At 36.9% G+C, this 15,745-nt stretch overlaps 1 protein-coding gene across 2 annotated transcripts; it reads right to left on the bottom strand.

Annotated features, from left to right (window-relative positions):
- Positions 1-10,783: 10,783 nt before the first annotated feature.
- Positions 10,784-13,610, bottom strand: LOC110726872 (myosin-9-like). 2 transcript variants are annotated; one of them, XM_021906388.1, is made up of 4 exons: positions 13,543-13,610; positions 13,225-13,449; positions 12,245-12,355; positions 10,784-11,725 (listed from the first exon to the last, which is right to left on the bottom strand). In XM_021906388.1, exons 2-4 carry the CDS (start codon positions 13,243-13,245, stop codon positions 11,528-11,530), a joined length of 330 nt encoding a protein of 109 aa, XP_021762080.1. In that variant the 5' UTR covers positions 13,246-13,449; positions 13,543-13,610; the 3' UTR covers positions 10,784-11,527. The 2 variants fall into 2 exon arrangements, with proteins under 2 accessions (XP_021762080.1, XP_021762081.1); XM_021906389.1 differs by lacking the exon at positions 13,543-13,610 and having other exon boundaries at positions 13,225-13,535.
- Positions 13,611-15,745: the final 2,135 nt, after the last annotated feature.

Raw genomic sequence — 15,745 nt, forward strand, 5'->3', positions numbered from 1 at the left:
AGACGTGAGTAAGTGAGGGAGTATACCCCACTGCGCTTCTAGGGTCCTCCACAGTGCCCTCTGACTCCACGACCAGTACTTTGGTGAGTCGAGCCGGAGATTTCTTTTGTTCTTTGCATTCTTGTGACAAAAAAAACCGGAAAATGGTCCATTAAGGCTCCGAAAACGAAAGAAATGGCAGATAAACTTGTAAGCAACTATGACTTGTGAACTGCATGAATCTTTTGCATATATATCACTTTACATAAACACTAACTTGATGTTTCCTTTTTGTTTTTGCTACAGCTTGAGTACACTGAAGAGCTTGTTGAAGGCAAGCTCGTCCCAACAGTGGAGAAGAACCTTTTTACCTTGGCTTTGGGAAAGTCCTACCATCTAGGACGCATATTGGGTGCGGGAGGGAGCTTGTTAGGATGGGAGAAGGTGATGGGTCCGGAATATACCAAATCAGGGGGATCCCGGGCAAGTGTGAACTCACCGGTCAACTTGGATGCCACGGTGGCATTAATTAAGGAACAAGTGCGCAACGAGATGCGAGAAGAGTTCAATGCATGGGCAAAGCAAATGAACTTGCCGAGCTTGCCTTTCTCCTCGGCAACACCGGTCGACTCTTCTAGTCACCCACGAAAACAAGGAGAAGATGAGATACATGCAGACGAGGAGGTACATGATCAAGTGGTTTCTAATGTATAAGTTTTGACTTTTTTGAGTTACGTGGGTTCTAATTAGCCTCGCACTATCAATACACTGTTGCAGGTTAGTAATCTTGCACATGCGTACTTGAGGGAGCTTGAAAATCCAACACCTCATGACTTTCCAGTTCTATAGGTGAGTTGTTTAGTTATTTCTTTGGATGGTGATATTGGTTCTTTGATTCTGCTGTGAATTTGTGAAGTTTGTTGTGTTGTTTCTTTATATTGGATGAAGTTTGCGGTTTTATGTGCTGTAAATGTTCTTCGTTTCTTCGTTTGTTTCGTGTTTCTTCGTTCCTGTAAAGACCGATTTCTGTGTTGTTTCTGTGCTATTGTTGTCGTGTTTCTGTGTTGTCATGCTGTTTCTGTCATGCTTTTTCTGTGCTTGCTGCCTGTCTGTTTCTGTGCTTGCTACCTGCCTGCTTTCATGGTTGATCTAATGTTGTCGTCTGCTTGCTATGATGTTGTGAGTAGTGTTGTGAGCGTGCTGTGTTGCTGTTGTTTCTGTGGTGTGAGCTGTGTCTACTGTTTCTGTGGAGCTGTGAGTTGTTTTTCCTGCTGTGATGTTGTTTCTGTGTTGTGTTGCTGCTGTTTTTATGTCTGTGAGCTGTGTCTGTCTTATGAGCTGTGAGTTGGTCAGTGCTGTGAGCTGTGTCAGTGCTGTGAGCTGTGTCTGCCTACTGCCTGCTGTGAGTTGTGTCTGTGCTGTGAGCTCACTGCTCCTGTGATGTGCTGCCTGTGAGCTGTGCTGACTGCCTGATGAACTGTGTTGCCTGCCTGTGAGCTGTGCAGCAGCTGTGCAGGCAGCAGGCAGCAGCTGTGTAGGCAGCAAGCAGCAGTTGTGCTGCAGTTGTTCTGCTGTTGCTGTTGTTCTGTTTTTCATGCCTATTTTACTCTTCCCTTTTTTTTTTACTTGTTTCTTACAAGTGATATTCCAAATTGATGCAGGAAGAGACCCGTTGTGAAATTCTTCACCCGGGCGAATCGCTTAGTGGAGCTTTGAATGTCGTTGCATATGGTAGTGCACAACCGGCCGAACAAGGTACGGTCCATTTGCGACCGCTTCGACCTAAGCATTATTCGGTCGGGATCCAATCTGTGGTTGCCGGGTTCGAGGGCATTCTAATACCTGTGCCCGTAGAGGAGGATGAGTTTACTACACTTTGGGTGGCAAAAGGTAGTTTTGTGCAATGGCCATGTGCTTGGATACGGTTGGTGAACCAAGTAATTAAGATTTAAAGTTCACGCTTTACTCTATACCCGATTTTCATCCCAAGAGTTGGATGAAATTCTTTTCTAACCATTTGTGTGATTTGTCTTATTAGCCATCGAGGAAAAGCCAAACTCTAAAGAAGAGGGTGGAGGGGCCAAAAAGCATTGATCAACCGATGCCAAAGAAGAGGAGTGAACATGGCTCGGTGAGTGGAAAAGCGTCGAACAAGAGGTCTTCACGAGGTTCAGCTATGCAAGCTACTCCACTAGTTGAAGACACGGTGCTTCGATCGCTCTCTAAGGAGTTAACTTATCTGCACAACCGTGTTTGCGTGTTGCCTAGTGACAGCCCCATTCAAGTTCCACTACCTAAGGAAATGTTCCACTACGATGATGCATGATGCAATGGCATGGCTATTCAAAATAAGATGTGAAGGAATTTCTAAGTGGTGCAATGCTTAACATTTCCCTCATTCAAATATGCATCAGGTAATACAACTAGTACTCAATTTATGTTATTCAGTATAGTGGTGATTGTCGGTTGGTTTTCGATTAACATTCTATTATCATGCATGCAGAGCACTCCAGGAGCACTTATGGGAGCTTGGTTCTCCATGTCAAATTGGGTGGTTATGCCCTGAGCAGATCTCCACTGCTAGAATCTTAGGCAACCACGCTGACGTGTTGTACTATGTTGAACGGGGTATCAAGGAATCAGTGCGTGCGGGAGACATGTTTATATTTGCCCCATATTATGAGGAGTACGTCATATTATGCTTGTCAAATTCATTTGTTTTCCCAGTTTATATGCTGTACTTGCCTAATTATTGATTTGTTTGTCTCGTGTGAATGTATGTACGTAGTTATCTTTGGACCCTACTGGTGATTTGTGTTTCCAGTAACACAATCTTCTTCTTTGATTCTGCTCGGTTACCTCAACCAAGAAAGCGCCTCGTGAAGTCCATACTGCAAAAGTAAATATACACAGCTTCAATTCTTGTTATTGATTATCATAACCTAACTCATATATATTAATTATACTAATCAAATTTGAACTTACTTTTCTATGTAGTGTTATAAAGAAGATAAATTCTCGAGCTCCTCGAGGTCCTACATGGAAATCACCGATGGTAATGCCACATGATATTGTGATTTTCGTAATATACAATGCGTAAGATGTTGCTAATTTGCTATGTATGTTTGATTCATGTACTTTGTTCCTCATGCTAGTGCGCACAACAAGATAACGGAGTTGATTGTGGCCTATACGTGATGAGATTCATGTTTGACATAGTGAGTCATTGTACAGACACACAACAGCTTGAAGAGGTATGCCAGTTTGGTTGAAATTGCGTTCCAAAACTCCTTAATTGCTCTTTTCTTTTAATTTCAAGCCTTAGTCACCAATAACTAAGTGATAAAGACATGTTATGACTAATTATGAGTTCACTTGACAAGAAATGTAGGAAATAGGCATGCTGGTAGTCAAAATGGCCTTACTCGGGCCATTTTGGTTGAAAAATCGTTCCAAAACCCCTTAATTGCTATTTTCTTGTAATTTGAATCCATGGCCATCTATAAATATGTGATATAGACATGTTATGACTATTTATGAGTTCACTAGACAAGAAATGTAGGAAATAGGCATCCTAGTAGTCAAAATGGCCTTACTCAGGCCATTTTGGATGAAATTGCATTCCAAAACCTCTTACATGCTATTTTCTTGTAATTTCAAGCCTTGGCCCCCTATAAATATTTGATAAAGACATGTTATGACTATTTATGAGTTCACTATACAAGAAATGTAGGAAATAGGCATCCTAGTAGTCAAAATGGCCTTACTCGGGCCATTTTGGTTGAAATTGCGTTCCAAAACCTCTTACATACTATTTTCTTGTAATTTCAAGCCATGGACATCTATAAATAAGTTATAAAGATATGTTATGACTATTTATGAGTTCACTAGACAAGAAATGTAGGAAATAGGCATCCTAGTAGTCAAAATGGCCTTACTCGGGCCATTTTGGTTGAAATTGCGTTCCAAAACCTCTTAAATGCTATTTTCTTGTAATTTCAAGCCTTGTCCATCTATAAATATGTGATAAAGACATGTCATGACTATTTATGAGTTCACTAGACAAGAAATGTAGGAAATAGGCATCCTAGTAGTCAAAATGGCCTTACTCGGGCCATTTTGGTTGAAATTGCGTTCCAAAACCTCTTAAATGCTATTTTCTTGTAATTTTGCATCCTAGTAGTTCACTCCTACTAAGTTACGTTTTGTGTATGTATTCCAAGTTTTGCAAGGGACAAACGGGAAATCCGTTCACGAGCGAGGATTGTTATCAATTATTTATTTCGAGACATGTTGGCGGCCTACATCACATTTAATTTGTAAACATCATTTATTTCTCTTTTAACTAGCTTAGTGTACTACATTATTACTAATTAATTATTTGTTTGTAGTTATGACACATTTTTCTAATTAATATCATATTTTGGGATTGTTATCAATATTTATTTCCTAGTTATTATTTTCAATTATTATTATTCTTAATATATTAATAATACTAAATATTTTTAGTATTGTAATAATAATAATTATTATTATTAATTATCGGTATTATGTAAATGATCTCATTATTATTATTATATTTATTAGTATTAATATTAATATTAATATATATTATTGGCGAAAAAAAAAAAATACAAGTCAAAGGCACCGGTTCAAGCTCAAAATCGGTGCCAATTACAATGAATTTAATAAAAAAAAACTGGCGCCATTGAATTTGTCACCGGTTGCCTTAGTTGGCACCGGTTTGGAACCGGTGCCAAATTTTTAAGGATTTGGCATCCCTCAAATCCCCAACGGTTCAAAACCGGTGCCTTAGAAGGGGTTTGAACCGGTGCCAAATTAGCTTTTTCGTCTAGTGTCTTGTAAGTACACCGTGAACTTCCCATTTGGGAACACACCTGCGAAATAGTCCATCTGCACACTCACGAAACAAAAAACATCCCAAAAATAATGTTTAACGTCATAAAGGAACCTCTCTTTCTGTTGTTAGGACAAATCAGGAGGTAGAGTACCGCCCACCAAATAATTAGCATAATCGGCATACCAAGGGTGTTGCTCTACAACTGTAAACAAGTGGTCATCGGGGAAAGAATCATCTATAGGAAGAGAATCCTTACCCTTATCATATCTGATCCTCGACAAGTGATCTGCAGCAACATTCTCTACTACTTTTTTATCCTTAATTCCCACATTGAAATATTGGAGCAAGAGAACCCAACGGAGGAACCTAGGCTTTGTTTCTGCCTTGGCTATTAGATTTTTCAAGGCTGCATGATCAGTAAAAACAATAATTTTAGAACCAACTAGATATGATCTAAAGTTTTCTAAAGCATAAATCACAGGTTGAAACTCCTTCTCCGTGGTGGCATAATTGACTTGGGCTTCATCCAAAGTTCTACTTTCATAATAAATAGCATGCAAAACTTTGTTCTTTCTTTTTCCTAGCACAACTCCTACTGCAAAATCACTGGCATCACACATAATCTCGAAAGAAAGATTCCAATTAGGAGCACATATGATAAGTGCCGATATCAAAGCCTACTTAATCCTGTTAAAAGCCTCAAGACACTCGTCAGTAAAATCAAATGGGGCATCCTTGAGTAAAAGCTGAGTTAGTGGCTTAGCAAATTTAGAAAAATCTTTGATGAAGCGACGATAAAACCCCGCATGGCCTAAGAAACTCCTAACTCCCTTAACATTAACTGGTTGAGGTAATTGCTGAATCAAAGAAACCTTAGCTTTATCTACTTGTATACCCTTATCAGATACAATATGACCAAGGACCACTCCTTCAATCACCATTAAGTGACACTTTTTCCCATTTAGGACCAAATTGCATTCTTCACATCTTTTCAAAATTTTAGTGAGATTAGCTAAACATGTATCAAATGAAGACCCATACACACTAAAATCATCCATAAAGACTTCCATGATAGACTCTATGATTCAGAAAAAGATACTCATCATGCAACATTGAAAAGTAGTAGGGGCATTACATAAACCAAAGGGCATCCTACGATATGCAAAAGTACCATAAGGGCATGTAAATGTTGTCTTTTCCTGATCTTCAGGGTGAATCGGAATTTGGAAAAATCCCGAGTACCCATCCAAATAGCAAAAGAACTTGTGATTAGCTAACCTTTCAAGCATTTGATAAATAAAAGGGAGAGGGAAGTGATCTTTCTTAGTGGCAATATTTAATCTACGATAATCATTGCACATACGCCACCCTGTTACCATTCTAGTGGGAATCAATTCATATTTATCATTTTTAATCACAATCATCCCACCCTTTTTAGGAATTGCCTATACGGGACTCACCCACTTTGAGTCAGAAATTGGATAGATAATACCTGCATCAAGTAATTTCATAACCTCTTTCTTGGCTACTTCTTGCATGTTAGAGTTCAACCTTCTTTGGGGTTAAATACATGGCTTGTGATTGTCCTCTAAGTGTATCCTGTGCATACAAAAATCAGGGCTAATACCCTTGAGATCATCAATATTGTAGACAGGCTAAAGTCCTAAAACCACTAACTAAAATAGATAGGGAAGTAGGGTGGAATCCACTGGGAAACAAGTCTTTCTATTCCTAAATAATTAATATAATCTTAACTATTAAGTGACCGAATTGTTATTATGTGAAAGTTAAACTAAGGGAAAATAATTAAAGTAAAGCAAATTAAATAAGGCAGAAAAACAATAAATCAAAGCCTAGGGTATAGGTTCACCAATAAATAATATTCCAGGTTAAAACAAAATAATCAATCATCAATGCATCAACTAATCAGATCATAAAGGGCTTTCGCTACGTATTACAATCACAGAATTAATCTACCGGTATTAAATCGCATCTCTCGAATCTTGACTAGCTTAACCATTTATAAATTAACCTGCCTATTGAAACTAGGCCTAAACATCAATTCTCATCTCTCGAATCTCAAATCAATATTGCATAACTCATACAATTAAACCAGGCCTAATCTAATTGCATAGAATTAAATCAATCAATAGGAAATCAACCAAAGCATTGACAATCAACAATAATAAACTACCCCTTCATATTATTTATGGATCCTCACAACCCTGGAAATAAAACTACTCACACATAATTAAATCTAAGCTAAGCAAAACAATTAAACAAGACATAATTAATCAAAGCAATTAAATTACTGAAAATAAAAGGGAAGGAAATCAATTACCAAAATAAACGGAAATGATGAATTACATAAATCAAAGGTGTAGAGAGAAAACAAGAGTATTAACCAAAGCTTAAAACTAAAATCTAGAATTTACTAATGAAAAACGTAGAACGAGAGAGAGAGTCCATAAACCCGCTTAACAAAAGCGTATTTATACCTAAGCTCAGAAACCTAAGCTTAAAATCGCTAAACATCCTTCAGAAATACGCGCCCAGTCGGGCGCCATCTCGCCCGGTTGGGTGCGCCTTTAGGCGAAGAACACTCCTCTTCTATATGCCTCGCCCGTCCGCGCGCGCCTCAAGGCGAGGGCCTACCCGGTTGAGCGAGCTCTTCGGGCAACCATGGACTTCTCAATTGGGCTATTTTCTTGGCCCAATCTGAATTTCCTCTTAGGTCTTGAAACACGGTCCATTGCCTCAAACTCTTCTTCTTCGCCGAGCCCTTAATCACCAGTTTGATTGCTCCAACGCGGCCTTGGGCTTCGGAATGTGGTCATAATAATGCGTTTCTAATCCAATGCTCGTAGTGGCTCAAATAAGTCCGAGAAAATGCTCCAAATCCGCAATTTTCTATAAAACAATACAAAATCTACGAAACCACTGGAAACGCATATTAGTAATAAATTTGGCTCCAAAGAGCCAATAATACTCCTAAATATGACAAAGGACGGGGGTAAATCTTTATATAAAATGAACATATCAACTGTACGCAATTGCCCTTTGGTGGTTTCGAAGAACCTCTAGAAGTTGGGAAGTTTGTGGGTCATCAAGTGCAATACTAATGATCACGGGGTGTAATTCCTGTTCATCAAGAAATACATATTTTAAATGAGAAGGGAGAGGTTTTACTTAAGGTTTCTTAACCTCTACAGGTTTTGATTCCTGAACTAATTTTACTACCTTCTTGCTCTCCTTAGAGTCAAGTACTTCAAGTGCGAGAGCTTTCTCTATAGCATCCACCTCACTGCTCCAAATACTAGCATCACCTGTAGTAAAATCACCACAAAGTACTTCCTCCAAGGGATCCCTCGCAAGGATATGTGGTAAGCTATCTTCGCAAATAAAATCAATCGCATCAATACTACAACAATTTTCCTCTAACATAGGACCTTTCAAAACCTTCCCTAAATTAAAAGTGATATTATCATCTCCGACAGATTGAGTTAGTTTTCCATTTTTTACATCAATAATGGCTCCTGCAGTGTGGAAGAAAAGTCAACCTAATATTATTAGAATTTGTGTATCCTCAGTCATGTCTAAAACAACAAAATCAATAGGGATAAAAAATTTACCAACTCTAACAGGAACATCCTCCAAAATACCTAAAGGGTATTTAACAGAACGGTCTGCCATTTGAAAAGTAATGTTAATAACTTGTAAATCACCCATATTAAGCTTTGAACACACAGACGATGGCATAACACTAACACTAGCACCCAAATCACATAATTCTTTATCAATGAAGACATTACCAATATGACAACGAATAGAAAAACTACCAGAATCCTTTAATTTAGATGGAGATTTATTTTGCAATAAAGCACTACATTCCTCTGTAAAAGCTACAATCTCTACCTCATAAAAGGCTTTCTTCTTAGTCAAAATATCTTTCATAAATTTAGCATATCCAAGAACTTGTGTAATTAACTCTGTGACATAAATTGTTACCTTCAAGTTTTTTACAACCTCCAAAAACTTACAAACTTCTTATCCAACTTAGTCTTCAATTGTCTATTAGGGAATGGTAGTTTGATAACTGGTTTCTGTATATCTCCACTCTTTTCTTGAGTTGTAACCTTTTCTAGATTCGTACCCTGCAATGTATCATCAGAAATGTTGATTTTACCCCGGAGCCCTGCGGGGCCAGTAACAAGATCATTTGGTATAACAGAATCAGGATTAGCAATTTTTGTTAAAACAGGTTCATCATCCTTGGGCATAAGAGGCCCATCATAGTGTGAACCACTCCTCAGAGTAATTGCATTTGCATGATCTGTAGGTTGTACTGGCTGCGATGTTTGGGCTCCCTGTTGGCGAGTTTGTAGAGTAGAGGATAATTGCGCAATTTGATTATCCATGATTTTATTGTGAGCTAAGATCGAATCAATTTGTGCATCCCTACTTTGCATGTGCTTTTGCATACTAGCTAACATCGTTCTAATTTCTTACAAGGCAGGGTCAGTACATGGAGGTGGAGTTTGTGGTTGGGTCCTTTGGTTAGGAGGTTGGTAATATTTTTGCTGTGTTTGTTGTGGTGCTTGTTGTTGTGGTTGTTGTGGAGTTGGAGGGTTTTGCACATTGGTACTCTGGTAGAAAGATATAGATGGTTCCGGAGACCAGGATTATAAGTGTTAAAGTATGGGTTATTTGCTTATAGGTTTGGAAGGCATTAATTTGCTCTACAATTCCACAATTTTCACAAAAAGCATCATTAATATTATTATTAACACCAGTAACATTAGCTACGGAAGTAGGAATATATAGCAGTACTAAGATTATCTAATTTCTGACATATAGAACTTAATTACCTTGCACAAAGGATACGGAATCGACACTATGTTTCCCTTTGTTTGCAAAACCTCTAAGGTTCCCATATTGGGAATTGTGAATTGCCATCTCTCGATAACTGTTCCTGCTACACTTAACGGATCTGTTAAGAATCCATTAAGTGGCGGTATTAAAAAAAAAATGGGTTTTAAAAGGTGGTTTAATTAAAAAAAAATATAAAAGGCAATGCTTTCCAAAAAAAGTTGTTTAAAAGGTGATTTTGGCTAATTTTTCCTATGAGTGATTATACTTAACGTTTTAAGTAGCATGCAAACAAATTTTATTTTTTTTTCACCCACTTAATTATACTCTTCTTGTACCAAAATAAGTGTTCCTTAAAGGCGGATAATGAGAATCAATCCTAGAATCACCAAGAATTGAAAAAGTTGCTCTAACCAACTTAACTATTCCTCTTAAATAAGTTTCCATTAGACCCAAAAGGGCTCACATTTTTTGTTAAATAGACACTTATTTTGAGACGGATGGATTATAAATTTTTTGAAAAAAAGGTTCTAAAGTTGTGAAAGATTTAAACTTTCATAAATTAATGGGGCAATGGACATTATGTCCCGATTGTCGAGCTATAATCTACATCTATCAATAGGTGAAAAAATATTTGATCAAAAGGATTACATACATCTGAAAGTTTCATCTTTTACGAATACCCCAAATGTTCAAAGGAGCTCCTCAAAAACAAGTTGGATTTCACATTGTTCCACAAGTTAGGGGAAATTTAGACTATAATCATGACAAAAATTGTTGTCAATGAATAAGTTTAAAGTTTAATCTGTTCTAATCATGTTAAATCAAGTCTAATAAGGGTCAATCAAATCCAATCAGATTTGCTTACAAGTTTAATGAAAGTTTAGAGATTGAGTTCGCATTGTATCAATTATCATGTAACAAACATCAAAAACCGTGTCAGATGCTTGACACTTTGACAAGGATATGAAACCTTTAACTAATAATGTTAACAATTATCATCCAGAGACCTCATGTATCTCAAATCAGAGGTTCGAAAATTTTATACAAAGAGAGGTTAATAAACGACGACATTATGTGATATACAGTCACTAATGGGTTTAACATCATTGTATGAACAGGACCTTTTTTTTTTCCTCCTTTTTCTGAAGCAATGAATGGGACCTAGTACACAAGTCAACTTGGAAAGTGATTTTGTGCTTGTAGAGTGAAGGCACACATATAAGTCTATGACATTAACGGCCCGTTTGGTTGTTGGTAGTAAATGGTGGTAATGAGAATGAATTTGTATGTAAATTTGTGAAAAAATTTCATGTTCATTCTCATGGGAATGTCATTTCATCCCAAAAGGCCCATTTTTCTTCTTAAATTTTCATTCCCACACAATATCACTCCTCAAAATGGTAATGAGTGGTAATGAAACTTGAGGGGCAAAATAATGTCCCCATGGAGAAGTTCGAGACTTGTGAGCAAATTGACTTTCCACAGAGATTTCAAGAGTTCTTCCCTATATAAGATAAATTATAAGCTCATTCCCATTCCCACTGTTTAATCCCAACAATCAAACAGGTCGTAAGGATTATGTTTCATAAAGAGGTCCTTGCCCTAGTATCTCCATGTAAAAAAAAAAAAAAAAAAAAAAAAAAAAAAAAAAAAAACTGATCCTTGACATGCCAGACAATCGGATATGTACAAACACTGGTAGGCTTGTAGCCGACAGCTATAGCATCCATACCAACATAGCATCAAAGAATACAAACCTCAATAGCATGACCAATTGTTTGTATTAATCGGTCAAAGATACTAGTTCGATCCACTTCAAACGATCTCCAATGAAGAAGGCATTTGTATATTATGCAGGCAGCTAGCTATAGGTCTGTTCCCTGCAAAACCCAGAGGCAGTGCTATACATCGAATAAGCAATTCCTGATTCTCCTGTTGTTTCTCGTTAAGGAATTTTTGTGGCTTCTCTTCTACTTCGCCTTTTCTATGATTCTTGGAGGGGCTATACAAATCCTAGAGCATTGAGAGGAAGGAAACAAATATGTAAATAAATAAAAAGAAAGAAAGAAAGAAGAATAGTGTGAAGTGTAAACATGAGGCAAAGTTAGCTGACATGAAGACTTTAAGAAGCATAACCGAAGATGTGAGTCTGGAAAATGAGCACTCTCAGATCCCCTCTTCCAGTTAACAGAATAAAGAAACAATAGTGAGCATTCAGATTTGAAACTTTTTGGAATTGATTACATTCTTACTCCATTCACCCCAAAATAAATTTTTTTTTCTTAATCATTATGGGACGCTCCAAAATAATCTTCAACTTCAGATGTGGAGAAATTTTTTCCCTCTTCATATGCACTAAGGGTTCCCACATTCTCTTACTCTTTTTTCTCACAATTCTAAAATTTTCTCTTACTACTCTCTCAAATTTATTTCAATCTCTTAAACATATTTGATAACCCTATCTCTGAGCCAAACAATAACAGGAAGATTGTATATGACAGCGGAAGATCTAACATCCATCACTGGATATACCTGAAGCATTGATCTTTGGCGACTGGACACAAACTTATTTGATGCCATTGAGACAGCTTGTTGGCGAAGAACTTGATTCTCTGATTCCAAATTCCAATCTTCTCTTCCAGCCTGAATGGGAAGGTAAAAGAATGAGAAGAAATATATATGCAGGCTGAACCCATCATTTATAAAATGCTGCCAAAGTTCATATAAACAAAACTGAGTGAAGTAAACTAGAATAGATGCACATTTTGAATATGGCAAAATAAACATGACGCTACTTGTTTCCTCGCTGGAAATATTGATTTCAGGACTCTGGAGTTGACTTTCACCTTCTTTTGATTGGCAATATGACTAATATCTTTGACCTTAAACCAAACTGACTACCAGCAAATGTGATACAAACAAAGCAATCACGCCCACAACATTGAAATCACATGTCGACTACATGAGGGCATAGATACAAAAAGAGCATTACATTTGAATAAAATGAGTCATTTACCATTAAATATATCACTCAAGAGGATGGTGGCAGTTACAAAAGCATCATGCAGCAACATAAGCCAGCCAAATAACACTGACGTGGTGGTACCTTCACCCACATCCAAAGAGGTCATGATATACACAATCTCATCTCCTAAACACTAGACTGGCATGAAGGCTCTTTCTCTGACGCTAAACAGTCCAACAGGACTTCAGTTTTTTTATAGCTTTGGGGGGGGGGGAGAAGATGAAAGGTGTAAAAATAAGGAATTATCCCTCTTGTATAACTATAATTTCTTACATCACGGACATGAGACACCAGATCTAACTACTGACCAATGGCCATAGACGAACTGATAATCCAAAGAAGTTAACAGCAACTTATCAAAAAGACAATTCTGATAATGAGCTAATTCTGTAAACAACAGCTTCTTTCATTCAAAGAAGAATTGATTGGTTTTGTTTATGGTTTACGAATTAACTAATTTTACAACTACAGATTCATAAGTCCTTACAGGTATGGCTGCGCAGAACATGAACACACCGCATTAGTTTGCTAGTTGAGAAAGAAACATCCAACAGCACATCCAAAAAAAAATCCACATTGATTGTATGACGCCCCGACTAAGCAGCCACTGCAACGTTTTCCTTTTTTTTTCACATGCTTTTGTTGGTTACTCGACTGGTGGTGTCTCTAGCTTCTTAATTCCGATGTTAGTTATCATCAACCTAGTTGACGCCTGCAAACCCATTAATATATCCTTTCTAAGAGATGAGGTGAGTTTGAGGCTCTCAAGTAATGTCATAAATATCAATTTTCAAATTTGCATTACCTATCGGACCTTTGGTTCTGTGGTAGTTCTTTCTCCACTTCATCTTAATTATGATCACCTTGGCATCTAATGTCAGCGAATAAACAACAGTAAAAATAAAGACCAAGTTGGAAGTATTCAATATCAAAATATTACTCCTAAACCTTGTCCAGGTTCAGCATTTCATGACTAACACATTTAAAAATTGGACAGTAACTACAGAAGACTCATGTTATTAGTTATCACCAATGTCTTATGCAATAGTATCCTTTATTAGACATCAATTCATCCAAATAATTTCACTTCTTAGAGAAATTTGAGGTCCAAGGCTCACTATCAATTATCATAAGCATAGAAACATAGGATAAAGACAGCTTAATAACTATTGTTTCACACTCAATAACTATAACTATGTGATGCTTTCTTAGCTTTGCTGCCTATCTCTAGTCCTGCCACCAGCCAATGTCGAGGTGGTTTATTGTGGGTTCGAAAGAAGAAGGAAATAAAAGCCAAAAGAACAGACTAACCTGAATTCGAAAACTTCAATCATTGACAAATACTAATAACTTAATAAGGAATGTCAGTTTAGCTTTGAATGTGTTTATGAACTTATAAGCTGGGCTGGTTGCAATTGCAGAATCACTTCTCTCCCTCAGATGGTCCACTGGATTTAGAAGAGATTTAGAACTACTCAGTCCAGGAAACAGATTACTTTGGCCACCTTAGCTGCCATTGTCTACTCTCTTTGGAGGAACAAGAATGATGCATTATGGAATTCAAAGTCTCAAACACAAAGATGTGCTTGTTAAATCTGTAAAAAATGTAATTAGATTAAGAGTCCTTCCACTCATAGGCAAAAAAGTTGAGCAAAGTGATAGAAACTGGTTTTACAGTTTATAGTTTTTGTATAGTTTTCTTGGCTTGTTGCCTGCAGTTTTGTGAGGGCTTGGGTTCTATGGGAGTCCTTCTGAGAAGGTTTTCCATCCCCAAACTGCTCTTTAGGTTATACATTGAGCTTTTTTGGTAATAAAATTCTTACCCTAAAAAAATATATATAGGATACGTATGTTGTCGTTGGTGGTGATGGTGGTGGTGGTTGTGGGGGGGGTGAGAAGGGCTAAGTTAAGCCATTGGATTAAAAATGAATGGCTGATATTGAATCTCATGTTTTTGAAAATAGCGATTTACATGAAAATCGCTATCTCAGATAGCGATTTCCAGAAACATGGTAAATCACAGCCATCCATTTTTAATCCAACGGTTCAAATTAGCGCTTCTCATTTCTCACCTAAGGAGCCCCTTCTCGCTGGATACGCTCCCTATGTATATATATATTCACTATAGAGATTTCCTTAGCCTTACAAAATCCTTAATTCATACTACGTATAGTTTATGACAAAAAAGAGGAAATTGGCTATCCAAATATAAGATTCTGTAGTTTTTTAGGGAAATCAGACCCTACCTAAGAACCTCCTAATCCAAAACTATAACCAACAGAAAAGTACCAAAACAACTTGATCACTTATACATAAATCTTATCTTAAAGTAGAAGTATAAAAACATATTTGTTATTTTGCATCTAACCTTCTTCCTCTCATATTATCTTTATTTATTTTTTTTAACATGCATATTATTATCTTTATTTTGCATCAATACTGACCATATGAATGCAGTTGACATAAAGACTTATAAAACTAACCTTTTCTACGGTCTATTGCAGCCGACCGAACCATGGATTGGATTATAATACGATTATATTGAAGAAGTAATTTTACAGCTGCAACTACCTGCATGATATGGAAAAAGTGAGTGAACTTAGTCTTATAAGCATAAGTAACAATTAACAAAGGACATACCTTTTCAATGTAACTAACAATATTTAACATGTGGCAAAAATAACTGAGCTGCTTGTATAAATCAACCTCTGAATAGTATTGGTAATGGTTAATGAATATTGCATTAGTAAGAATATCCTATCAGGTACCCTATTCATTGTAAAAGGATGGTGATTACCTTTCTAACAAGATGATCAAGACAGAGAGGGTAATCTAGACATATTGTTCTCCTCTCACAATCACCTATCACCTTCAAGTTAAAGCTACAGGTAGTGTATGCGGTTGTATAACTTTAGTTGACATAAGCCTTGTTAAAACCAACTAAAATCATATTACATCACAAAAACAATTTCATTCAATTAATATACATTCAAATTAATAGCCAAAAT

This window comes from Chenopodium quinoa, unplaced genomic scaffold (assembly GCF_001683475.1).
Source record: "Chenopodium quinoa cultivar QQ74 unplaced genomic scaffold, ASM168347v1, whole genome shotgun sequence".
Lineage (NCBI taxonomy): Eukaryota > Viridiplantae > Streptophyta > Magnoliopsida > Caryophyllales > Amaranthaceae > Chenopodium > Chenopodium quinoa.

Coding starts and splice junctions, on each gene's coding strand:
- LOC110726872 (XM_021906388.1), bottom strand. CDS start 13,245: ATGTTCTGCGCAGCCATACCT. Junction 12,356..13,224: donor TGTTCTGCGCAGCCATACCT/GTAAGGACTTAT, acceptor CTTCCCATTCAG/GCTGGAAGAGAAGATTGGAA. Junction 11,726..12,244: donor GCCAAAGATCAATGCTTCAG/GTATATCCAGTG, acceptor TCAATGCTCTAG/GATTTGTATAGCCCCTCCAA.